Genomic DNA, 27,373 nt, shown 5'->3' on the forward strand with positions numbered 1-27,373 from the left:
CTGGCCACCTTCCCAGGGCCTAGAACCATCAGGCCTGAATGTGGCTCTGAGAAGAATCACTCCTGGCCTGGCTGACCCAGTGTCTGCCCATTTCATTATATTCAAGAAATATTTCAGATCCTTCAATACAAGGAGACATCTGGGCATTGTATAGTTACAACTAACACACTTAGAATCTGTATAAGCAAACGTTTGTTTTGTTTAGATGCTTTTAGTGAGCAATTATTTGTGATGAGAATGTGTGAAAAATTTATCTGCCAAGATGGAAAAAAGATTGAAAATTACCATCCTAAAAGATGCATTCCAGAAATGACCAGTTAGGGTTGTAGTTTTCAAAACTGGCCTATATGTAAAATTTAATTCAATAAAGTCCATTCATTTCCCAGGATTATTTTTGGGAGAAGCACCTATGTTGGTAAACAGGAAGTTATTTGTCTACGTATTTTTTTACTTTCCAAAATACAAAATTGATAAGAAAGCAGCAATGTCCATTTTAAAAGAATCATCAAATACTTTATAGTCTTTCCCCAATCCTTATAAGTGAGTTCTACATCATGGGAATTAATAAAAATGGATTTCCCAATTAACTTGGGATTCTGAGTTAGGATTCTTTCACATGTTCTGCTGGGTTTATAATCTAGAGGTACCTGTGAAATTTTCCTCTTCTTAATGATAATCATGATTTTGATTGAATAGGTAATAGGTCCAATTGCTTCAGGGCTTTAAAGTTGTAACATCTATAGATGCTATAAACCTTTCTTAAAACTTAACAAGTCTATTAAATGAGTTATTCTCTCTGATGCTGGATAAGCCAGAAGGCCCTATTTCAACCTAATATATACATATTAGCAAAGTAAGGCATGAAGATAGGAATGCAGTGTCTTCTTTTAAAAAAATTTTTTTAAATTAAAGTTTATTTACAATGTTGTGTTAATTTCTGTTATACAGCAAATGATACAGTGTTATATATATATATATATATATAATTTTTTTCTAAAAAATATTCTTTTCCATTATGGGTTATCATAGGATACTGAATATAGTTCTCTTTGCTATGCAGTAGGACCTTGTTGTATTCAGAGCTATAAACTTAAATGCATGCTAGATACCCCTGCCTGGGTGTTTCAGTTTTGCTATGAACCTAAAATTGCTCTAAAAAATAGAGTCTATTAAAAAAGAAAAAGAAGAAAATACTCTACCAACGAAGCAACAATGGAGAAGGAGAGGGAGACAAATTAAATATATGAATGATGAACTGGGGTTAAGGGAAAGAAGAGGTTTGAGGGTGACCCCCTTGTTTGGCCCCTGATCCTGGGGGTTTGGTGAGGGCCTACTCTCAATTAATAGTAACAATCTTCTGAGTCTCCATCCAAATTTTAGATACTCTGTATCCCAAGTTTTTGGTGCTGTAATGACTTTTAAATTGCCTAGTTAAGAACAATTTGTTAATGACTATTATCTCTCCCTTTTCACTCTAAGCTGACTTTACACTTTGCAAGTCTGATGCTGCTTTTTATTCCTTAGGCTAGTTTTTATTAAAAAAGAACAAAACTGTTTCTCTCTGACTTTTAATAAACGTGACCCTTTCTGTCATCATTTCCTTGATCCTTTCCAAATCATCAGTGGTTGCTATAAGTGACGGCTGAGAGACAAGATGCCAAGTACAGTGGCTAAATTTAAAGAGCAGTATTTGCACCTGTTGTTAACTGGCAATGACCAGTCTCATACCCACAGTTTCCTCCACTCTTTGCCTCCCAAGTGCATTCCACAGTCCAGACTTTGTGTTCACGTTTAAAAGTACTGGTGAAGATTATATATATTACATTGAAATGGGGAATGAATACAGCATTGGACACTAAATTAGCTCAATTTCAGGGGAGCTGAAATTTGGGCAACAACCAGCATAATATAAAGATGTATTTGACCTTGAAATAGGCAGAGGGAAGTGACTAGGTATTTGATGAAAATTTGAAGACTATTAATGGACTATCTCACCTGAAAAAAAATTTCTTAGACCTGCCATACTTTGAGTCCTCTAAGTGTAAATGTTGTGCAAAAGAGGCAATCCAAGAAGAACTTTTTATCATCTAAAGTCAGCTTAATTTACCAGATTAGCAACTCTACACTGGAAGAGCTGTGTAGGAGAAAGATAGTAACATAAGTCATTCTGATATACTGCTGCTGCTGCTGCTAAGTCACTTCAGTTGTGTCCGACTCTGTGAGACCCCATAGATGGTAGCGCACCAGGCTCCCCCATCCTGGGATTCTCCAGGCAAGAACACTGGAGTGGGTTGCCATTTCCTTCTCCAATGCATGAAAGTGAAAAGTGAAAGTGAAGCTGCTCAGTCATGTCCAACTCTTAGCGACCCCGTGGACTGCAGCCTACTAGGCTCCTCCATCCATGGGATTTTCCAGGCAAGAGTACTGGAATGGGTTGCCATTGCTGATATAACATACGTATAAAAGTGAGGGGAGAAGGGTACTGTGGCCTAGCCAGGCAAATTAGTCTAATCAATAGGTCAGATACTCAAGGGTGTGGCAGACCTCACTGTCATACTTGATATGAGACCAGCTCATATCAAGTACCATAGTACTATGATAGAAAGTCAAACAACAAATCTGAGAGTTTAATTTTACCTGGGCATTTCCTCTCAGAGGAAGGCAAGCTGGTCTTCAACAGAGTAGAACAGGTACAGTAGGAGCAAAGAGTTGGAGGTTGGAATGTCAGGGCATGTTCAGGGTATGGGTAATAAATACTTGGAGAATGCTGAGGGAGGAGAGCCTTTTACTGATTTGGAATTTTGTTATAATTCAGCCTTGTCAGAAAATGTTTTTAGGATTGGGTGAGGTGGCACTTTTGAATACTTTGGAGTGGATAGTGTTGGGTCCCACTAAAATGTGTGCTGAATTCCTATACACTGTCTAAGGAATATGTGGTTTGAGTGCAGAATTAGTGTCTTGCCTCTTCGAATCACTTCAGATGAAACAAAAGACTTCCTGACTCCAAAGGTCTACTGAAGAGCAAAGGCTGTAGGCGGCCTCAAGCCAATCCAATACAATAAAGACAGCGTGCAAGTTAGCTGCCGACCTTCTAGATCCTGAGAAACATGAACAAAGACAGTCCTAGTTGAACAAGCCCTGCCCTTCTGAACTCAGTGTTTCCCTGGTGTTATGTACTTGACAGAAAAACAAAAAAGAATAACAAAAAACCCCCCAAACTTGCAAACTGGATGTTTCTGACCTAAAAGGATGTTAGATAAGTGTCACTAAATTATAGAATGAATATGGAGTCAGTCATCCTTTGGAGGCCGGGGCATGAAACTCCTGTCAAACAAAAATTTTAAGAGGAGATATGTAACTATATTTATGTAAATTATGTATATAAAGCATGTAAATGATCCAATATGAAATTGCAGTCTCCATTAAAGTAAGGGGGAAGAAAAGGAGAAAAACAAAAGGAAGGAAAAAAAAATGTGTGTGTGTTTGATGAAGTCAGACAGATATATAGACAGGAAAAGCTATGTAGTGGGGTTTGAATATTTGAGCCCTTCTGCAAATGGGTAGATTTAAAAAATAGGAATAATGACATCTGGAAAAATAATGGAGCCAAATCACCAGAAAACAGATCTAAGCTGTGGTTTATGATACATATTTAAAAGTTAAACACACTTTCCTCTCTCTCTCCTTTGTATACTTTTTTCTGATCTTTAGGAATTGCCGATTGCTAATAATAACTCATATTAGCAAACCATGAAACACAGTTCCCAGATCTCCAAGCAGATCCCTTTCATGTTTCCTTGCTCACGTCAACAAACTGTGTGCATCACCTACCCTGGCTATTCTGGAATGCTTAGGCAAATACTCCACTGAGTTGAGTCATACTTTGGAGCTGACTTTAGTGTACATTTTAGTAGAGAACCTAGTTAGGGTTTCATGCTCCAGGAAATCTGTTCTGATTAGTTTCAGCTAAAAAAAAGATCAACCTGTTTTAAGGATTGGCACAGAAAACAATTCTGTAGCCACGTAGGTTTCAGTGACCATATTTTTGTAATTATAAAAATAACATGCAGATGGGAAAAAGTTAAACCATTCAAATGGATAACTACCCCTTAAAATTTCCCAGAAGTAACATGTGTTTTTGTTTATTCTTCCAGAAATTACTATTTGTTTAGAGAACAACTTTCTTTTGAACTGTCTACACTTTCTTCTTATTTGGCCTCGCCAATCAGCTGGTGTGAGATATGTCCTTTGCAGCTGTGGAAAGGTTTTCTCTGTGAAGAGATAATTGACATTTGTTTAGATTAATTTCTAGCCGGGGATTATTAAAACTCAGTTTAGTCAGTGGATCCTCAAAATACGCAAGCTACATATAGTTCATCAATGGTATCATCTTGGTAGATGAAAGATGACACAGTTTGGTAAATATTAATAGATAAAGAGAAAGCTTTTGATAATCCCTTCAGTTTCAGGTTTATGCAGTTGAAAAACTATTTATTGTGGTTCTTTTGCAAATCCACAGGACTAAATCTCAGTAGTGCAGGATCCATGTTTTATTCTCATAGTTAAAAAAACAGAGGAAAGGCAATCCCAGTAGAACTTTTCAAAGTATAACATGGAGTGGAAGGCATAATACTGATTAGTAGCCAGATTTACAAATACACAGAAAATAAAACTAAAATCCATGGTAATCCTAGTAAGAAGTTGTAAAGTGACAAGAGAGAGGGGAAAATACATAAAGAGAGCATGGGGAAATGCATAAAGTGCAGATGGGATAAATATAGATGAGTGGAAAATGATTGTAAGTGAAGTTGCCCCAGGAATGTCACAGATTTCCAACTAGGGGGATAAGTGTATGCAGCTGTTGAATGGGGGGCTTGTCTCATTCCTGAGCTCTCATGTTCCACTGTTGAGCAACAAATGCCTTTTGGGTGAGTAGTATGAGTGTCTCACCTGGAAAAGCCAATCATCTTATAGTCATGGGGTGGGGTGGAAGGATTAAACAAACCAAAAGTTCCCTTTATTATTTAGCTATTCTTGATCGAAAAAAAGTACCATTTCAGTCAAGCTTTAAAAAATATTATTAGAATAAGGGATAGAATAAAATGATGTGCATGTATTGTGTTGTTTAGCTTTAACTTTATCACCCTAAAATTTAGGATAATATTTTTATTTGCTTACCAAACTGTTCTCCTGCTCCAGATTTTAAAAGGAGTTAGAATTAACTAGCTCATAATAAACAGACAGCAAGGAAATTGTCTTCTGAGAAGATTAAGAAAACTGAAATCTTTCATAGTCTTAAATGAACTATTATGAGCTTATTTCTGTGGAAAGAAGTATTTTTCAAGAGAAAGAGTTATTCCAAAGTGTATTCTAGTGGCTAACTTTGCTAAATTATGAAAATTCATTAAAGTAAACTTCAAGTGATTTTTTTATTACATTATGGGCATGTTCTGTTTCTATAGTTTAATAAGCACACATAAGGTCAAAAGTGCTAAGAAAATAAGAGTGTTGCTTATGTATAAAGGTGCTATAAAAGTGAACTGAGTATTTGAAGTGTATACAGGTCTGTTAATTTACTGATAACATGTACTCATTCTGGGACTTTGGTATCATAACCATTCTACCCCTCCCGTACCACGCTGCATATTATAGTTATTAGATAACCTCAGGATGTGGGGATAATTTCAGCATATCCAAATACCATCAGTTATGAATGATAACTCTGGGCGTGTCGTTGAGAGTTCCAGCGTACCTAGCTAATGATTACTAATTTGGAGTCTATTTTGCCAACTTAAAACACGAACTACAGAGCTTTGCACAAATATCCATTTCCCCAGTTACACTTATTATAGCTGTATCCTTGATGAAGATTAGCCGAATCGAATACGCTATCTCTACTGCTGCTATCCTGAGGGGTTAGGGTGCCAATTACCGGTTCCCTAGAATTTGCCCGTAATTGACTATGCCCCACAATAGGTAACTCTGGAAGTGACAGGCAGTCTCTAGTGTGGTTCTCCCGCCTGTCGATTGGACCTTGCACGAAGCCCCGCCTCATCAACTCAGTCCAGGGCGGCGGTTGGGCCGGCGCCGGTGAGTGGCGGGCCTTAGCTCCGCCCCGGCCGTCCGCTGCGCTGCCTGGGTCGGCGCCGTTTCCAGTTGAGAGATGGCGGCCGCCGCAGGTAGATCGCTCCTGCTGCTCCTCTCCTCCCGGGGCGGCGGCGGCGGGGGCGCCGGCGGCTGCGGAGCGCTGACTGCGGGCTGCTTCCCCGCTCTGGGCGTCAGCCGCCACCGGCAGCAGCAGCACCACCGGACGGTGAGCGAGCGCGCCCGGCGGCTCCGGGGAGGGCGGGGCGGTGCTGGCGTGTGGGAGCCGCCGGCAGGCAGGCCGCCGGGGCAGCCGGGGAGTTACCTCAACTCGCAGCCGCTCCCGAGGTTGCCGGGCACCGAGGAGCCGCCGTGCCCTTCAGGCGCCTGCGGCGGCAACCAAGAAAAAAGGAAGGGCGGAGGAAGCCGGGAGGAGGAGGAGGAGGAGGGGCGACGGCTGGGATGTCCCCGCAGGACCGGGGACACCAGGGCGGGGAAGGGAAGGGACTTGAACCTCTCCCCGACCCGCCCCCATCTCGGTCCCTCCCTCCTTTTTCCTTAACAGCTCTGCTCCATTGCTCCCTAACTGAGCACTGTTCAAGTTGTCCCCTTTCCCTCCTCCTCCGGGCGGGTTGGGGTGTCCTGAGTTGCCGCGGCTGCCTTGTGTCTGTGTCAGGAGTGGCAGTGCCATGCTGCTGGGAACTGTCCCCCGGAGGGCAATCCTGAACCCCAGCGGGGCTGCTCCCTCTTTTTCTCGGCCCTGTGTGAACCGGCAAGGCGGAAAATCAAACTTTATCCCTTTCTGTGACTTCCTGCTTGTGGGCATGGGGCACAGCACCCTTGCGATGGATGCTGCATTGCTTCAGGAGGCAAGCTCCATCCTCTGAGGTCCTTAAAGGTCCTCGGTGGCCCTTTTGGAGGGCTGGTTTGTAAGCTTGTGCGTGCCTGAAGAAGGAAGGGTGGGCAGCAGGCAGAGGGGAAGCGAATATGACAAGTTGTTCCTAGCGGCAGGGTTTTGGTGGTTGTATTAACCCGTTATTGCTGGCTTTCATTGGCTGGCAACGCACAGGAGTTTCTATTAGAACAGCTTTGAGGTGTGTGTATATTTCTTTTTAAGTTGCAAGAGATCAAGTTGACTTGGAATTCTTGATCTAACAAGTCAGCAGGTTATCTTTCTTTGGACTTTCTAGATCCATACTTTTGATCTCTGGCCAACTCCAAAAGAAAGAGTGTAGGTTTTATTTCCTAGGGCTAAGTTGTGTAGTGTGGTAATGAGAATCACTGCAGACAGCCTGATAGCAGAAACTAGTACCTTCAGCCCTCAACAAATACACCCACCTGTCTTCTTGTTCTGATCACATGGCTCTTGAGAGGAAACTGAACTGGTGGTTTTTAGAGGATACCCTGACTGTTGACAGCATAAAATTAGGTGTCTGAAAGAGCAGTGAAAAGAGCTAATGCTCTTTAAATGCAAGATGGTATTGTTATTATTAGTCACAGATATGGACCCTATCCTCCTTCTTGTGAGAAAATTGTACTTCATTTTGGCGTACTGACATATTGCTTTGCTGAAGCTTTTGGGTGAGAGCCGAGCTTTCCACAGTTCAGTTTAGATTTGCATGTTTCATAGCCTCCAGTTATATGTTTTCTTCTTTTAAAAACATAAGGCCATCCAAAAATCTGATTGCATTCCCCTCCCCCTAAAACCATTTAAAGACTTACCAAGTTGTCTTTATCTCTGTATTTTGATAATATATTCGACTTTGCCGTTGTTTTTAAGACTATTTGGGTGTGGTGTTCATTTAGCGTTTTGAAATTTGTGCCTTGTGTATTTTACACTGTGTGAGTCTGTCAGGCTGTGAGTGCCTTCCTTGTGCAGGTACTTCATGAAAGTGTTTTTCTATGCTATTCTGGGGTGGGTAAAAGTGATGTGCCAAATTTGAGCTGAAAGCGCAACTAAATGAAGTGTTATTTCTGAAGGGCCAAAGTGTTGTAAGAATGGTGACTTGAAAATGAACTTAGAATCGTAAGATTTTGAAAAAAGTTGTGCCTGGTTATTTAAAATATGTAAAGTTATTTTTTTTTCTTTTTCTATGATTTCTCCAAAGCTATCATGTGTACCGCTGTCTCCATCTGTTATTTTTTGATTCCTCACAAGGCTCAAAATTTGAAAGCTATCTCTTAGAGACCTATTTAATTCTTGACATTTTATGCCTGAAATTGAGATCCAGAAAGGGGAGAGACTTGGCCAAGATTGTATGGGGAATATACAACAGTTTTAGGACTCTGATCCACTCCAGATATTTCTGTCCCTCTTATTGTATTCTTTTGATTATAAAGTGCAATTGCTCCTTCACATCTTTCTCCTTCCTTTTAAAACTTACTATTGCTTGTTATGAAAGTACTGGTATTTCAAAACCGCATGAATGAGAATTCTCCTCTCTTGGTTTGAGGCACATGTATTAGGCAATATAGAGCAAACAACTCGCTCTTATAAAGGTCCCTGAGAAGACACTACGGTTGAATCTTGTATAAGTGACATCCTGTGTGTGTGCAGCAGATGGCACTCTGCATTGGACAAGATCACAAGTCCTGCTTGTGCCACTCTTGTTCTGCCGTAGTAAGTATGGTAAATTAGAGTCAATTTAATTAATCAGTATAAATAACCAGTTATAGTACTGGTTAATTTTTTGCTTGAGAGGCATGTTGTTGAATCTTTTCCAAATTTGAAGAACAAGCCCAGAGCAATACAGTTCAGCTAAAATATAGGTAAAAGTGGTTGTGAAGTTATGAAACAGAACTTGGCTTCCTCCCCCCGCAGCCCCCCACCCATTAAAACATTGTTCAACTGAGTAAATAGGAGAAAAGCTGCAGGGGCTTATTCAGTGGTTGTAGCACCATCTAGTGTAATTTTTTCCTTTTCTGTGTGAAGAGCCTGTTATTGCTTTCCGGCCTGTGGCTGTAACGAAGACTGATGTTACATATTTGTTGCATATCTTTCTGTGCAGTTAGTGAAGGTGGCTGTTGTCAAGGATGATTCTTTGAAGGGAACTGCCTTTCATTGTGAGTTGTGTAATTTCTTTGCCCAACCTGTCTCATCTCTGATTATGATAGCCTGAATGCTGGCATTTCCTAGTGGTCAACGGCTATGCTGAATTACTAAATCTCTTACGTCTGTCATTATACTGTTCCGGATCATGGCTGTCCCTTTCTACTTTACACATTGTAGGTCTTTGGCAGTGATATCGTTTCAGTTTAACCTGAGAAAGCTTTTTATTTTGTTTTCTTTTAACCTAGAAGTTTTAAGAGAGGTTACATTGCCTGATGCAGAGACAAGTCCCAGTTCTTTAATTGGGTTCCTCATGAACTGGCTGAATCTTACCTTGCCAGATCCACTCAGCACAAATACTCCACTGTACTTAAACCAGCGTCTCATATATTCATACTAAATGTTTATGCAGATTTTGTAGTGGAATTTTAGTCTTAATCACTCGTCTATCTTCTAAGGTCCATTTTAGGTGAGAGACTGGGACCTGTGACTCCTCTTTGAACCTAACTTCCTCACTTTACAGAAGAGAAAATAGACCTGATGGGAACCGAGGGAAGTGACTTGTTCCGTTTGTGGTTAATGACATCTGGTATAAAAATTCTTTAAAAACTTTTTTTTTTAAGTTTTTATTTTGTATTGAGGTATAATTGATTAACAAACAATGTTGTGATAGTTTCAGGTGAATGGTGAAGAGACTCAGCCATACATGTACATGCATCCCTCCTCCCCAAACTCCCCTCCTATCCAACCTGTCACATAACATTGAGCAGAGTTCTATGTGCTATATAGTAGGTCCCTGTTGGTTATCTATTTTAGATGTAGGAGTGTATACATGTCCATGGAGAAGGCAGTGGCACCCCACTCCAGTACTCTTGCCTGGAAAATCCCATGGATGGAGGAGCCTGGTGGGCTGTAGTCCATGGGGTAGCTAAGAGTCAGATACGACTGAGCGACTTCACTTTCACTTTTCACTTTCATGAATTGGAGAAGGAAATGGCAACCTACTCCAGTGTTCTTGCCTGGAGAATCCCATGGACGCGGGAGCCTGGTGGGCTGCCGTCTCTGGGGTCACACAGAGTCGGACACGACTGAAGCAATTTAGCAGCAGCAGCAGCAGCATACCTGTCCATGGGATAAAAATGCTTTTAAATAGAGGTGGATTCAAGGAGCAATCCTAGTCTGAATCTTGTGTGTTTCCTAGCTTTTAACCCCTTCCCATTGTTCTGTTCTGTCTTCTCTGAAAGCTGATAGGATTTAGTATTTTCAGGATACAGATTGACTCTGGCTTGTTCTCTAAATGTTTCATTTGTGGATGTCTTATCTTACTGGGCAAAGATTGTGTATCTTGTTACCTTTTTGTCCCTCATGGACTCCAGAGCAGTGCTACATACATGGGTTACACTCAGACAAGGGTTAATTGAATACACCCTCTTTTGTCTGCTTGCCAGTGAAAAGGTGTGCTCTGCCACGCCCCCTCCCCCAACCTTGACTTGTTTAATGACTTGTTGCTTAGGTAACCATATTTGGTTAATTTGGGTAATTGCTTTAAGTTTGCTATTGCCAGTGCTGTCCTTGGTTGTATATTACACTTCTTTATGGTGGACTAGTAAAGGAGAGTTGGTGGGGCGGGGGGGTAAAAACTTTCTATCCAAAGTAAATGAAATACCCAGATTATTAGGAATATATGTTTGAATCAGGGTCTAGATTTATTGTTGTTTTAGTCAACTAAAATATTAAGATTTTGAGGGTTCTGGATAAATATGCTTAGAGCAGACTTATTAAGGAAATTTTATTTTAAAATCTTGCTTATTTTGAGCCCCAAAGATGGTTGGATGAGTAAATTTGGATTTAGTCAACAAACTGTGATTATTTGAACTTTCTAAGTCCCAAGGGGTTCTATTTTATGCTTTATGGAACTCTGCTCCAAGAGGGAATCTAAATAGAAATACAGCATCAAGAATGGCGTGTGATAAAAACAACAACTTGGATGTGAATCCGTTTGGTTTTGGGGCTTCCTCCTGTTTGAAAGTGAAATCAAGGAGTGGTCATGGTCTTCCATAGTAGTGCTTTGTTGATACCATTTTCTCAATAACTACTGAGATGTAGGTTTTTATTTCTTTTTATATTCTGGCTTTGTGCTTTCTGGGTTTTCTTAAAAAATTACTATTTGTTTTCCTGTAATTAAGGATTTGACTACCTTTTAAGATCTCAAGATAACCACTCAGTATAGAAGAATCCTCTAATCTTTATTTGACTGATTGATACAGTACAGGAACAACATCTTACAGGAAGATGTTACTGTGGAAGATGTGTACTTAAAGGAGTCCTAGAATTTAGAGCTTGACAAGACTGTAGGTAAAGGAAAGGAACTTTTATTTCCTTGGTACCTAACAAGTTACTACAAAGCTGATAATGGCTCACACGTCTGCTGATTTTCCCATTCAGTTTTTTCCCCTTGAAATTATATAATTCTCTGTTTCATTCTAAAAATGATTAAGTTGAGACTGGTTTTTAAAAGTGAATTGGGGTCAAATTCTTCCAGCAAGACCCTAAAGTCAAACTGAATCTTGGTTACTCCCTGATTTAGATTAAGCATGATGACATCTGGTTAAAAAAACCTGTCCTCTGCAGCTGAACACAAATGGGAAATAATCTATTTATTTCACGCACTTCGTTAAATGCTTGCAGTGAGACAGCCTTTGTAAAAATCAAAGTTGATTTCAAGCACAGTAATTTTAATAAGCTTAGTGAATTCTTGACCCATAAACCATGTACAGGCTCGAATTTTTTTTTATTGGTAAAAGCATAACTTGGTAAATTACATCACCAACTGGCTCTACTAGCATACTAAAACTGAACTTTTTCTAATTCAGTTCGGGAATAATTGGTTAATATGACATTGCATTTTGACATCTGTTAAAAATAAGAGTCTTTAAACAAGTCCTTTAATGATGTTGATAATACTTATTAATCCAGAGGGGTGAAATATTTACCTTTTATGCTTTGTTACTAAAGTTTTCAATTTTTACATATTTTTTCTTATTATTGTCCACTTTATTTTGGTGAGAGCACTTGTAATAATCACCAGAAAACTGCTGAGCAGAGCCCATTAGGTGTATGATGCTATCCAGAGGGTAGTCTCAAATGTTCAGTCCTGAGCTTAACTATCTTACAGGTTGCAAGATTTTTTAAATTTCTTTTTTACCTTCTAAGACTGGCCCACTTTGTACTTCTTATCTATAGTAAATGATGTCACAGGATGTTTAAGAGTATTAATGCAACTGATAGTTTATAAAATAACAGGAGAGCAAATAGGTTAGCTGAACTACCTGGCCTCTAAAGATAGAGGGGTAGATACAGAAGAAAGCATTTTATTGTGCTAGTTTTATAGATAAGGAAATTGAGGGTGAAATAGATTCATGTCTTCTTTTCGTTTCATAAACTGTTTTAATGATAGGGATGCAAAGATGAACAAATGTTTTTGGAGCTGAGATGTAAGCCTGAGTCTGGCTAAAATTAAAGCTGTAGCATGCTGGTTGTCAATGTGGGTCTTCCTTTTCAGGGTCCGCTCCTTCAGTTGTGTTTGTTTCTCAAGCATCTACTGCAGTTTCTTCTAAGAGATCTTCATCATCCCTCCCATTGGCTACATTTCGTAAATCTTTTTTTTCACTCTCCCCACCAGATGTTAGCTGATAAGGGTCTAAGGTATTGCTTCCCCTCCACTCCCCCTGCCCCCCAAGATCTTTTAAATTTAGTTTGAGATTCTAAAAAGTCCCACCCAGTAAACCTGGCAATAGCTGAGCATTGCTTCCATATCAAACACTTTTACAACATTGTGTAGTGTACTCCATAACAACCCTTCAGGCAAAATACGATCCCCATTGTCATTGACCTAGAGTCATTCAGAGAATACTGTGGAACTCCTACTCTTTGTGAGACACTGCTGGTAGAGACATGTTTCTGTTGTGGTTCTAAGGGTTCACAGCCTGGCCAGGAGACCTTCATAAACAAGACTGCAACTGGCTGTGCTCTTTCTTTTTTCCCCTGTAGAGACTCAGTGAAAACGCTGAGAACTACCAAAGGATGTTGGGAAAGGCTTTAAGTGGGGAAACCTTGCTTGAGCTAAAATATGAGGAAATATGATGTGTGGGGGACTGAAAAGGTTGATTCATATTTAAGGCAGCAGTAGTATCTAACATGACAGTATGAGGGGGTACAGTGTACTTGAGAAATAGCCAGTAATTTGTTATAATTGGAGTTTGGGTAAGAATAGCTGGAGATTAAGTTGGACAGTAGTGATACCAATAATAATATTTATCAAGTGCACCATGTCCCAAGCTCTATACAGTCTCACTTAATTCTGTGACACCCTATGAGTAGGTACTGTTATTATCCTTGTTTTACAGATAGTGAAACTGAGTTGCATCAGGCTGATTGAGTGATTCGCCCAGAATCACAGTCAGTGACACACAGCTAGTAAATGACTTGCCCAGGATAACACAGCTAGTGAGTGGCATACTTAGTGTGTAAACCCTCGTAGTCTGGCTCCAGAGCCTATCTCTTAACCACTTGCTATGATAAAGGATCAGATTGTGAAAGAACCTGTGAAGGAGCTGAAATTTTATTATGTTAAGTCAGCGTTTTTTTTAAAAACTCAACCCACATTAGAAATACCTTTTGTATTTTGATTGAGTACATGCATGTGTGCATAAAACTGGGAAAGGTCTCATGCAACAATATTTTTACTATGTATGAGACAAGTACAGTTTCTATTCTGTTTTCTTAAGGAAATTCCGGTTGGGACCTATTTAAATTGATTCTGCAGTTTAAGCTACAGTTTGCAGAAATGCTACTTGTCGAATAGGTGAGCAAGGGAAGAATTTCAAGAAGTTGAATCATGGTTAGGTTCTGCTTTTAGGTAGGTCACACTGGCATCAGTGTGAGGACTTCATTGGAGAGGCTGGGGCTGGAAAGACAGACACCAGTAGAACATCTTAATTGACCAGGCAAAAGGTGTCTGAACTAGGACAGTAGCATTGAGGATAGAGAAAAAGAGAAGAGAGAAGGGAGTTTTACGAAGTAGAGCTGATAGGACTTGACAGTTGGCTGTGGACTGTTACTCGGCTAGTAAGTACTAGGTAGAAAGGCAGTTCAATTCAAGGCCTTTCTGACTGTATTACCCAGGTAGATAAATTTTATTTTTTGACCTTTTCTGTGAGTTTCTTTTTATTGTCATGTGGAGTATGTTTCTTTGTTGTTTTTTCTACACCTCTGCTTTTGTATTTAAAAAAACTGGTTTAATTATTTTTAAATGATTTTAGAATTTATATATAAAATCGGATATCCACATTATCTCTATTCCTGCCTCCCCACCTGTACCACATAATATCAGAATCTGGAAGATTTGCATAGCAGTATGAAAAAGTTCACACAGCATGATGAGCATTCAGCAAATCTTTGTTGAAAGAATATGTTCTGTGTATTATACTCTATAAAAGCAGAAACTCTTAACATGTTCATTAACTAGATGAATACTTTTGAGTAATTTTATTGGGCTTTGTTCCCTTTAACTTTCCATTTCTGTAATATTTGATTTCCTGTAGGAAATTTTAAGCATTGAGTACAAATTTTAAGTATGAGGATCTTATCTTTTAAAAAACAAATAAGCAAACAAAACTAGCTGTTCCTAAGCATGAAATCTTTTCTTAGTGAAATTTTAGCAGTCTTCTTTCTCATATTATGAATGTAGTCTTCTTTCTTGTATAGAAATTCATAATATGAGAAATTGGAGTGGCAGAAGCAGTAGGAATATATATGTATTATCCCTCAGTGTTGCAAATGTAGTGATATATATATACACACTCACACACACACATATATGTTGTTGTTGTTGTTCAGTTGCTAAGTCGTGTCCGACTCTTTGTGACCCCATGAACTGCAGCACGCCAGGCTTCCCTGTCCTTCACCATCTCCCGGAGTTTGCTCAAACCCATGTCCACTGAGTCGGTGATGCCATCCAACCATCTCATCCTCTGTCGTCCCTTTTCCTTCTGCCTTCTATCTTTCCCAGCATCAGGGTCTTTTCAAATGAGTCAGCTCTTCACATTAGATGGCCAAAATATTGGAGCTTCAACATCAGTCCTTCCAATAAATATTCAGAGTTGATTTCCTTTAGGATTGATTGGTTTGATCTTCTTGCTGTCCAAGGGACTTTGAAGATTCTTCTTCAAAGATGCTTTCCACAGTTTGAAAGTGTCAATTCTTTGGCGCTGAGCCTTTATATAGGGTTGAGAATAGTTTTTTGAAATGATTCTCTAACATTTTAATTGACTAGGACCTTACTGGCTTTCTTACTGGAGAGCGCGTATTCTTTGGTCTTCTAGGTTTTATTATAATACAAAGGTAAGTATTTACTTTACAATTATGACAATTATTTAGAGGCATTAGTGTATCTGCTCTACCAGAAAAAATTGTATTTGCAGTGTAGTTGATGAACCTTTTGAAATCTTATGGGAGCAAATAATAGTTGTACCATCAGAGAATTTATTATTGATAGTTCTCTGAGATGGTTAAACAAATGAAAAGATGGAAGTGCCAAGAGTGTGTATGTATATGTGTGGTGTGTGTTTCCCAGTCACCAAAATAAGTAAGTAATTGAAGAGAATTATGTGCCATGTGGTATAACAGAGTTGGGAGTCTGAGTTCTGCTCCTTTCTCTGCCATTAACTTGCTGTTTGACTTTGAGTAAGTGACATAACTTTTTGATCCTATTATTTTTGTCAGTTCAATAAGGATGCTTGGTCAAGTGAACCTAAAGGAGTTCTTTAATTCTAATTTATCATTTTTATGTAACACGACAAGTAATTTTTATGTTATATCATTGGGTAGCTTGTATAAAATCATTAACTAATGGTTATATATTTACTTATTCTCACAAGAGCAAAGGGCTTGAAGTGACAAAAAAGAGCCTTCCAATTCCTTTTCAGGACAGTTTGTATAATTACTTCTGACATCTTGATGAACAATTTACCCTATGTTCCTCTTAATTCATTAAGCCTTTATTCCCATCTTTCTTTTTTCTTCTTTTTCCAATTCAAACTGCTGAGGGAGTTGGAAAAGAGGTAAAGATATGGTGGGGAATTCAGAGTTGGAGAGAGGGGAGGAGGAAAAAAGCAGTTAATGATGGTGTGTTGTGAGACAGGACTGTGCTAATCATTCATTAATTCTGAGTTGTGACCTGCCAGCCTGGAACAGAAAATATTTCTTTGATTTTATACTACAGGAATCCCCAGTGTGAAAATCTTAACAAGTGGTTAGTTGTCCATAGTAGTCTGGTCTTCCAAACCCTGTGAACTGAGTCTACTGCAGTGTCGTGAATGTAGACATTCAGTCAGTGTTGGACAAATGAGTCCGTGAGTTAAAAAGTCCAAGGGACCATTGTCTGACTCCTTCAACCTGGTATACCATCTTGTTCTCTGTGCCTTGATTCTATAGTGATGGAAATCATAGAGCTATCAAGAAGGAATGACTTTGCTTCAGACAGCAGCTAATAATCTTAAAAAACTTCGCAGGTTGTGCTGAAACAAGCATGGCTATGTACAATGTTAAGTAAAAACAGTAATGGAAAAAGACTGTAGGGTTGTTACACTATAGATAATTTAAGGAATTGACACAGTGACATCTACCTGGCAGGTATTTGGAGCAAGTGAAGGACAATAGAGAAGAGTGAAGGGCTGGGCACTGCTGAAAAGAGAAAGGAACTATTTGAACGAGGTGCTGCCAACTCTAGATTCCCTACTGATACATATTTCCAAGGATGACAGGTTTTTGGAGGTGTTTATTTTGGAACAAATCTTCTGTATTTCCATCTACCCCCACTGTATCCTGTATCGTGTACTGCCAGAATTCTGTTAGCTGCCATGAAGCAGGGCTGTGGCAAGTGGCCAAGTGTGATAAAAACCTATTTTTCACTTTAAAACAGATTAGAGCTGTCAGAATACTTTAAAGAAGTATTTAAAGATGGAATGAAGTGGAAGAAGTAGTAAAAAGCAAGTGAGAAAATGGAGAGTTTTTGGTTTGGTTTTGATGGAATTGCATTTCTTTCTTAAGCAGAAGAATACCAGCTTATGTCTGTCCCTGTCACTTTCTCTTTCTTACTACCTCTCTTTCCCTGATCTCTGAATGCTACGGATAGAAGCTGCTGAGTAGACAGGGAAAAACGAGTTTTCTGATCACAAAGAGGTAGTAGTGATTTTGTCGTTGTTTTTGTTTTTGAGGGGATCCCAAGGGTGTACTCTGTCTGAATGTCTCATCTATATGCATGTTAGTAATTGGGTTTTGTTTTCTTATTTTGTTCTCATTTTAACCCCCCAAAATATGAAATTTATTTTTTCCATTTCTAGCTCTGACTTAAGCATCAAAACAAAATGTTATCCAAGCACAACTGAGATGGTAGAACAGAATTGTAGTATATACCATGTAACAAAATTTTGGAACGTTCATTTATTAAATGGAGACTTGAACTCCAGTCAGTACTTTCTTTAATTTTAATATCTCATCCTGTGTTAGTAGTTAATTCAGAAGGAAATAGAGTTCATAGCTTGGCCAACAGCCACAAAGTCGAGTGAGCTTTAGATACATAATGGCTCTCTTTTTAATGATTACTAGAGCTTTTAGCAGTAAAAGGGGGGAAATGAAAGGGAACTATGTGTAATAGATTTCTTGCCTAAAACGAATACTCTTGTTAAGATTAAAAGTAGAGACAGGCTGAGGCTCTGAGATATGGATCTGGAAGGTTACATCACAGCCAGCATCAGAAAGTAGCAGCACTAGTAAAAGAAAAAAGATAACTACTGAGGATCAGGCTCTCAAAGAAGCCCTCTTGGAAAGGCCATACCGACACCTGAGGGTGGCGGGTTTTTTGGTGCTGGGGGTGGGGAGGTGGATATCCTTCATAAGGAATTTTGTTGTTTGTCAAACATATAAAGGGAAAAGCCTTTTTTTAAAATTATGAAGTATGTAATGTCTATAAAAACGAGTAGAATAATGTATTCCTTTTAGCTTAAGAAGTAATACAATTATAATTGTTACTCCAGGTTTCCTTCCTCAGGCCTATTTCTTCTCCTCTTTGCCAAACACTCTCCAATTTGATGTTTCCCTTGTATATGTTTATGCCATATATCTCATATAACATTGTAAACATGTTTTAAGTCTTATTTAGAAGATATTACACTGTATATATCCTTATGTAATTTGTTCTTTTTTGCTTAATTCTTAAATTACGCAGTTGATACCTTTGGTTCTGACTCATTCATTTTTAGTTGGGTGATGTTTCATTCTCTCTTGCACATATTTATCCATTTTCCTGTTGACTGAAAACCTTTTTAGCTGAATATTTTAGGGGAATAGGAGAAAGAAATATGTCATTTTAAAAGTTAGATTAGGAATGTTGTTTTGTCTTTCAAAAAGGCCAATTCTTTTTTTGGTGTGGAATGTCCTCATTTATCATTTTTCTGGGAAAGCCCTTTATACTTCCCAAGAGAAGGCAGAGACGAGTAATGTTTCATTACACAGATGAACATATCTTATACAAAATGCAGAACAGCATCTGCCATATTACAGTGAACTCATAAGGGACTGAGATGCAGCAAAAGCTTGGTTAATTCTATTAAAATTCTCAGATTTTTCAAGTGCAGGCAAGCTGTGGATAGAAACTTGTTGGTATTTAGTCATTATTTCTTTTCTGTGTGTTTGGAGTAATTTGTATTTTAAAGCCATCTCCTTTGTTTTGTAAAAAGATATGTCCATTATGTGGTAAAAAATAAACCAAAAAACTATTCTTGGATTGTGTCATGGTTTTGATGCAGTGAAGGAAACACAAAGTGTGGGAGTGAGGGGAGGTACTTCTTTCTGAGGCAGGTAGTTGGTGTGAAATAAATATTTGTATTAATAATAAATTATGTATGCATATATCCGTGTTATGTATGTATGTCAGTGTATATTCTTCCTTTGTAGTCGTTAATTTAAAAAACCGGTCTCTGAGAAATATTTTGTATTCCCAGTCTCATGTTGTCTTTCCTTTGCAATATCGTTCGTATGATGGGATGAACAGTTTTGCAGAATACACAGCACAGAGCTTCATTCGGGCTGCCCCTCCAAACAGTGTGCTAGAGCGCATTGACCAGAAATGCTGACGCAGCGAGGGAAACACCAACAGATGGGGTGCTGTCCAGGGGCTGCAGCTGAGGCAAAGCGAACACAAGCCAAAATTACGAAGAGAACATTAGTTACACACCCAAGATGTAGTCTGGCCAGAGTTGCTATTAACGGTGAATATTCCATTCTAATTAAATTAATTGAGGCCTGGGTAGTTTGAATCACTAGACTGTCCATTAAAAAAGTGACCCAAATTTAAACATATTAGAATTAAGGGCTAGTGCAAGATTAGTCTTTTGGCTATAATTTATTTAGATTGAAAGCTTAAATTATTTGCTTGTTTTTATTGGGTGGATTCTGATGCCTCAAGAATGAGTAAACTCAACTGCCTGTTTCTTTGGATTGTGGTTCTGAGGAAAAGCGTGCTGAATGGGCCTGCAAGTAAAAGAGGTTTTTTTATTTTTTGCTAGTTTTGTTTTGGTAGGAATGGTTAGATGGGAGAAGAGGGTACTGCGAATTGAGAATGATTGTTGTTTTTTCACTGTTGCTGTTTTTCTTGCACATCACACTGTTTTTTTTTTTCCCATAAATTATTTCACCCATAAATAGTGTAGGATGGAGAGAGGAGATAGGTATGTAAACAGACTTTTAAAAATTGTTCCTGGAACTTCTCTTGTGGCCCAGTGGTTAAGACTATGCATGTCCATCACAAAGGGCGCGGGTTTGACCCCTGATCGAGGAACTAGGATGCCACACAGCATGGCCAAAAAATAAGATAAGGTTATATTTAAAATAAATAAAAATAAAAATTACTCTTCTTGTTTTTGGATGACCTCTAATTAAATGGCCAAGAGTCAAGCATTTTAAAACATACTTTCTAAACCAGAGAGTTGTATGGGTATGCAAATAAGTTGAATTTTTTTTTTTTAACTGTCCCCAAATTTCTTAAGTTTTATAAACTTGTTTCTGAAACCGGCGAAAGTTCCTGAGTGAACTTCGATAGGCTGACACCTCTATTTCTGGGAAACTCCCAAGTTTTTACAAATATTTCTTATTTCTGTATAGTTTATCAGGGTTCTATCTGTTTTTCAAATGCTAGAATGGTAGGGGTATGTGAAAAACATTTCCCCTTAATACTATTTCTAAAAGTATTAATTTAAGAGTTGTTGCTTCAGATTCTCACTATTTTTATTTCTCTTATGATTCTGTTTTTATTTTATTATTATTTCTCTATGATTCAATTTTATTTCTGTATGATTCAATACTTTGTCTGGAAAAAAAAAGTGTGTTTCAGAGTTTCTCATAACCAGTCCACATTTATTCTAGGTTATAACTCATTTTCTTTTAAAAGTGCTCTCTTGTCCTAAAGCGTTGCTTGTAATAACCAGCAGCTAAGAATGACTTGAACTTTTCAGACTTCCTTTTCATTTTCGGCATTAAAAGCTGAGGTACCCAGGTCAGCAGGCTCAGGAGGGCCTCTACCTTTGACATTGACTTTACATTTCTCTATTCTTTTAGGTCTTTCGCTACCATTCCTACAGTGGTTGGCAAGATAATCGTTTCCACCTCACTCTCCATGTACCATGCCAGTGACAGCTGCTAGAGTGTGGAGCTGGTCTGTGGGAGTCAAGTAAGTGCCTTTTTTACTATTTGGCATGGTTTTTGCTTATTTTGCAAAGCCATGGAGAGGAACTCCTTAAGATTAGTTTTTAAAAAGGCACTTGCTTGATCCTTGTGGGCCGGCTCTTTGCTCCAGCCTGCTGTTGAATATCTGGTAGCTGACATGAAGCTGAATTTAGCAAGGTGACTAACACAGAAAGGAACATTTTTACTAGGATAGACCCTGTAAGGATGGTAGATACGATCTTGGCTTGATTAGACCATATATATTGATGAACAATCCCTGTCCCATGCCAGAATGAATCAAACTTCTAAATTAGTTCAAACAGTTAGCTACTCTGGCCTCCTGGAAAGTTAATAGGTTATGGATGACCAAGGGTCTGTTGTTCTAAACCAGCTGAGTTGCTGCTGGTGCTAAGTCACTTCAATCGTGTCTGACTCTGTGTGACCCCATAGACGGTAGCCCACCAGGCTCCCCCGTCCCTGGGATTCTCCGGCAAGAACACTGGAGTGGGTTGCCATTTCCTTCTCCAGTGCATGAAAGTGAAAAGTGAAAGTGAAGTCGCTCAGTCGTGTCCGACCCTCAGCGACCCCATGGACTGCAGCCTACCAGGCTCCTCTGTCCATGGGATTTTCCAGGCAGGAGTACTGGAGTGGGGTGCCATTGCCTTCTCCCAAACCAGCTGAGTTACGTGAAAACAAAACAGCTCTCCCAGCAAAGCCAGTGACCTTGGCAGTTTTCTGAATTAATTTAGCTTACTATAAGGAAGAAGTGATTATTAGTGTTAATGAGATTTGGGTTTCTGTATTTATTGCTAAAGTTGCTAAAACTTGGTATTTTACTTTTGCAGGTCACCTTGTAAATTTTGCCTATATAAATTAACACACCCCCTGTTATGTCATAACAACCATGTAAGGGAGAGTGTTTTCCTGCTCTGTCTTAGGTATTGGTGATGTGACCTGTTCACGCAGGGGAAACTTGAGCATTCTCAGGTATGTGAAGATCCTGATTCATAAGCATTTTCTCCCTGCAAACAAAACACAGTTTATTTCAGTGGAGTAGTTTTATAAAATTGAACTTGTCAGTTGATTTTCTTACCCCTGATATTATAGAATAGGAACTGGCAAACTATAACCAAGACCATTGCTTGTTTTTTATAAATAAAGTTTTATTGGAACACAGGCACATTTGTCATTTACATGTTGTCTATGACTGCTTTTGTATTAATAACAGAGTTGAGTTGTGACAGAACCCATATGACCCACAAAGCCTGAAATAATCGGCTCTTTGAGAAAAAGTTTGCTGATTTCTCCTACAAAAGAACCAAACTTCAGGTTGTACTTAGAGATAGACATCGTGTGACCACAGTTGCATTCATTAGGTTAGCTGAAAAGTGATAAAATTGAAGCTGGAAGCTGGGTCTCCTGCCTCCTTGCTCAGGGTTCCTTCTACCAGGTCTTACACTACATTAGAGCTACTTGTTTTCCCGACTAGCTGTAAGGTACAATCTTTTTTCCTTTGTTTTCTGTGAAGTAAAAGCAAAAACTCAATGATTTAAACCACAAAGATATGATTTATTAGAGAAATGACCTTAGCTGGAGTTTGGATGGTTTTATCATTTGAAGGTACCTGGGGAATTGCTTCTTAATGAATCACTAAGTGCGTATAGTGTATACTCAAAAAAGGTTAGGTTAGTTGGAATGAAAAAAAGTCTAAGCCTTGATAATAATTTTATAGCTGGGAGCAAAACCAAAACTGGCACAGATAGAAAGCTTCCTTCATGTATTTGTGTGTCTAAGCTCACAGATAGCAGGATTGTATGTGTATGTATGTGTGTATGAGTGTCTAACAGCTCAAAGTGCATTTGGATTGTATCCTAAGAAGACTTTAGCAGGTGTAGTACAACCTGCAGATTATGTTATGAGTTTTAAATATAAATTTTATTTTAAAACAGTTTTGGATTTATAGGAAAATGACTAAGATTATATATAGAATTCTCATAGATACCCCTTCCCCATTTTCCCTGTTATTAACATCTTACATTAGTATGGTACATTTGTTATAATTAATGAACATATATATATAGTAATGAACCAATATTGATACATTATTATTAACTGATCTGTGCTTTATTCAGATTCCCATAGTCTTTGCATAATATTCTTTTCCTGTTCTAGGATTAAATGAATTTTATTAGCATGTTCACTGATGTAGAAGGCATTTATATGACCACCTGAGTATTAAACTAGTTTTGAAGTCTTTCAGTTTCCAGGAGTATGATTAAATGAGTACAGACTTAACTACTGCAGAGTTCTGACTTGTAACATTTATATTCTGTAACTTGTCAAGAAAGTAGTTACTTTTAATAGCAATGGCTCTTCAGTTTGTTCCTAAATTTTTAGTATCATCAATTCCAGAAAGGACAAGACAGACTTGGTTACTTCTGTTATTGTCATATGCAAAATTGCTGGTGAAAATATTCTAAAATAAATTGCTTTCTTTGGAAGCAGTGCAGATCAGCCATCCTACTTCAATATGTTTACCCTCCTAAAAGTAGTTTTTTAAGTCAGCACCTTCTGATGAATCATTAATCATTCAAATTTCCTCAAAAAGACCTTAAACTGTTTCTTCCTTAAAAGTGTATGTTATTTACTGAAGTTAAACACATACATGGTCTGTGACTCATCACTTCCACTCCTAGATTTATATACAACAGAACTGTGCATGTAGTCACCAGAAGACATGAACAAAGGCGTTCATAACAGGACTACTTGTAATAGTTCAAACTGGAATTTTCCTAATGCCTATCAACAGTAGAATGGGCAGATAGTTTTCTGGCATGATCACACAGTGAATGTTAAACATTGATCACAGTGTAGAGAGAATAGCTATTTATAATAATATGTGAATTTCACAAATATAATAGTGTCTGGCAAAAGAAGCCAGGCACTAAACAGTATTCACTTACATATATCTCAAAAACAGATAAAACTATCTGTGTGTCAGGAGATTGATTATCCTTGTTGGGGATGGGGAAAGTGTTTGGACTGGGGTATGAAACAGTTTCCTGAGGTGCTAGTAATGTTCTGTTTCTTCTTTTGAGTACTGGTTACATGGATGTGTTCACTTTGTGAAAATTCACCAAGCTTATATATTTCTATTTATGTTATTCTTCAAAGAAAAAAGTCTACAAAAGTATTAGCAGCTCTGAAAAACACAGAAAATTCATTGTCAACATTTGAAGGTTATGTGGAGAAAAAAGCTGAACAAAGTAACCTCATATCTTAGAATATATGGTGTCTGAATTATAGAATTATCAGAGTGCCATTGTGTTACTGGAGCTGAATGAGATGACTAAAGTAGGTGTTAATGACTGCTCTTTATTGTAACCAGGTTTGGGGAATGCCTCAGAAAATACTTCATCCATTCTTTATTATGGAAAAGACTGACAAGCCAAGTAGTTGCCACGTGGAGATACTGGTGTATTTATACATGCTGGATTTTCACCTTCCCTCTGATTGTCATTAAATCAGTGAGTGAGCTTTCAAACGTAACCAGAATGTAGAGTTTTTTTCCCAAATGGCACCCCTTTTTGTGCCTTCACTTTTTTTTTTAATTGATACCTTTGATTCTTTATTGTGTTTCACAGGTATTGCATTTTTTACAAATTGAAGGTTCGTGGCAACCCTGTGTTGAGCAAGGCTGTCAGCACTGTTTTTCTGGCAGCCTTTGCTCACTTCATGTCTCTGTGTCGCATTTTGGCAATTCTAGCAATATTTCAAACTTTTTCATTATTTGTTATGGTGATGTGCAATCAGTGATCTTTGATGTTACTACTATGACTGGCTGAAGGCTAAGAAGATGGTTAGCGTTTTTAGCAAGAAAGCATTTTCACAGGTGTGTACTCTTTTTTCAGACATAATGCTACTGCACACTTAACACTACAGTAAGCAGACAGAACTTTCAGATGCACTAGGGATCCAGAAAATTCACGTGACTCACTTTATTGCAATATTTGCTTTATTGTGGTGGTCTAGAACCAAACCTGTAATAATCTATGAGGTATACCTGTATCCCATCCTTTTATCTAGTAACTAAATCCTAGTTGGAGCCTACCTTTCTCATCTCACTTATCTTATACTTTATGTTCCCTTTATCACCATCCTTATATTAGAACTTTTAGCATGTGTCTGGACATTTGTCTAAATAGCATCTCAACTTTTCAGTGTTTCCTCTGCAATCAGTCCATTCCTGTATCTTCTTGCCAGATTTATCTTTAAAAAATCTCACCAAAGCATGTCCTCTCAAAAAACTTTTACATGCCACCACCTTTAGGATTTAATATAAATACCTTAGTCTGATATTCAGTTCAGTTCGGCTCAGTCATGTCTGACTCTTTGTGACCCCATGGACTGCAGCACGGCAGCCCTCCTGTCCATCACCAACTCCCGGAGTTTACTCAAATTCATGTCCATTGAGTCGGTGATGCCATCCAACCATCTCATCCTCTGTCGTCCCCCCTTCTCCTCCCGCCTTCAATCTTTCCCAGCATCAGGGTGTTTTCTAATGAGTCAGCTCTTCACATCAGGTGGCTGAAATATTGGAGTTTCAGCTTCAGCATTAGTCCTTCCAATGAATATTTGGGCCTGATTTCCTTTAGGATTGACTGGTTGGATCTCCTTGCAGTCCAAAGGACTCTCAAGAGTCTTCTCTCAACACCACAGTTCAAAAGCCATCAATTCTTCGGTGCTCAGCTTTCTTCACAGTCCAACTCTCACATCCATACATGACCACAGGAAAAACCATAGCTTTGACTAGACAGACCTTTGTTGGCAAAGTAATGTCTCTGCTTTTTAATATGCCATCTAGGTTGGTCATAACTTTTCTTCCAAGGAGTAAGATCTTTTAATTTCATGGCTGCAGTTACCATCTGCAGTGATTTTTGGAGCCCCCCAAAATAAAATCTGTCACTGTTTTCACTGTTTCCCCATCTATTTGCCATGAAGTGAAGGCACCAGATGCTATGATCTTAGTTTTCTGAATGTTGAGCTTTAAGTCAACTTTCACTCTCCTCTGTCACTTTCATCAAGAGGCTTTTTAGTTCCTCTTCACTTTCTGCCATAAGGGTGGTGTCATCTGCATATCTGATGTTATTGATGTTTCTCCCAAAAGTCTTGATTCCAGCTTGTTCTTCATCCAGCTCAGCATTTCGCATGATGTACTCTGCATGTAAGTTAAATAAGCCGGGTGACAATATACATCCTTGACGTACTCCTTTCCTTATTTGGAACCAGACTGTTGTTCCATGTCCAGTTCTAACTGTTGCTTCCTGACCTGCCTACAGATTTCTCAGGAGGCAGGTCAGGTGGTCTGGTATTCCCATTTCTCAGAATTTTCCACAGTTTGTTGTGATCCACACAGCCAAAGGCTTTGCCATAGTCAATAACGCAGAAATAGATGTTTTTCTGGAACTCTCTTGCTCTTTCAGTAATCCGAAGGATGTTGGCAATTTGATCTCTGGTTCCTCTGCCTTTTCTAAAAGCAGCTTGGACATCTGGAAGTTCATGGTTCATGTACTACTGAAGCTTGGCTTGGGAGAATTTTAAGCATTGCTTTACTAGCATGTGCGATGAGTACAATTGTGCGGTAGTTTGAGCATTCTTTGGCATTGCCTTTCTTTGGGATTGGAATGAAAACTGACCTTTTCCAGTCCTGTGGCCACTGTCTGATATTCAGGACCTTCTAAAATTGAATTCCAGTCCATCTTTCCACCATTAATGATAATGTTGTTTTGATAGCCATTGATTGCTTATTAACTTCCAGGTGTGTGAAGCACCATACATGCATGGTTTTATGTAATTTATTCCTGTAAAGTACATACTATTATTACCACTGTTGAGGAAATAGAGGCTGGAGGGTTCTAAATAATGTGCCCTAGCTAGTACAAGTTATAGTTGTAGCTTTTTGTCTCCTGCATGCCTTGAATAGACCCATCCCTAACCACCAAGTACACTCTCACCTTCATCCTAGCTCTTTCACTTTGCAGATCCTCAGCCTGGAAGGCCCTTGCTTGTTCCTTTCATCCCTCTCTCACAGTCTCATTGTATTTATCCTTTAAGGCCTAGCTCAAGTTCCATCTGTTCAGTGATTTTTTTTTTCCTCTCCCTTCCTCCTGGCAGTTTATAGAATAGTTACTTGCCTGACCATATATTTTATACTTTTATTGCCTTGAGTCTGTAGTTTTTAATACATGGTTGATTTAGTTTAGTCTTTAGAATTTTAACCTCCTTGAGGTTGAGGGCTTAGATTATAGGATTTTTTATATCCCCTGCAGTACCTTATATGTATATAACAATAAGTGTATGTGTTGATCATTTGAAATGATAATAGAACTGTTAATAGCTGAAGATATATGCATATAAGACTCTTAGTTCTTTGTGCTTCTTAATTCGGAAACAGGAATG

The 27,373-nt window shown here is 38.6% G+C and overlaps 1 protein-coding gene across 1 annotated transcript in view; it reads left to right on the forward strand.

Annotated features, from left to right (window-relative positions):
• Positions 1–6,000: 6,000 nt before the first annotated feature.
• The window catches only part of MCU (mitochondrial calcium uniporter), a 184,978-nt gene continuing 163,605 nt past the window's right edge, over positions 6,001–27,373 (forward strand). Inside the window, exon 1 of the mRNA XM_069572033.1 lies at positions 6,001–6,313. Within this exon, the coding sequence (XP_069428134.1) occupies positions 6,164–6,313 (150 nt within the window). The 5' untranslated portion in view covers positions 6,001–6,163. The remainder of the gene's footprint in view (positions 6,314–27,373) is intronic.

This window comes from Ovis canadensis, chromosome 25 (genome assembly GCF_042477335.2).
Source record: "Ovis canadensis isolate MfBH-ARS-UI-01 breed Bighorn chromosome 25, ARS-UI_OviCan_v2, whole genome shotgun sequence".
Lineage (NCBI taxonomy): Eukaryota > Metazoa > Chordata > Mammalia > Artiodactyla > Bovidae > Ovis > Ovis canadensis.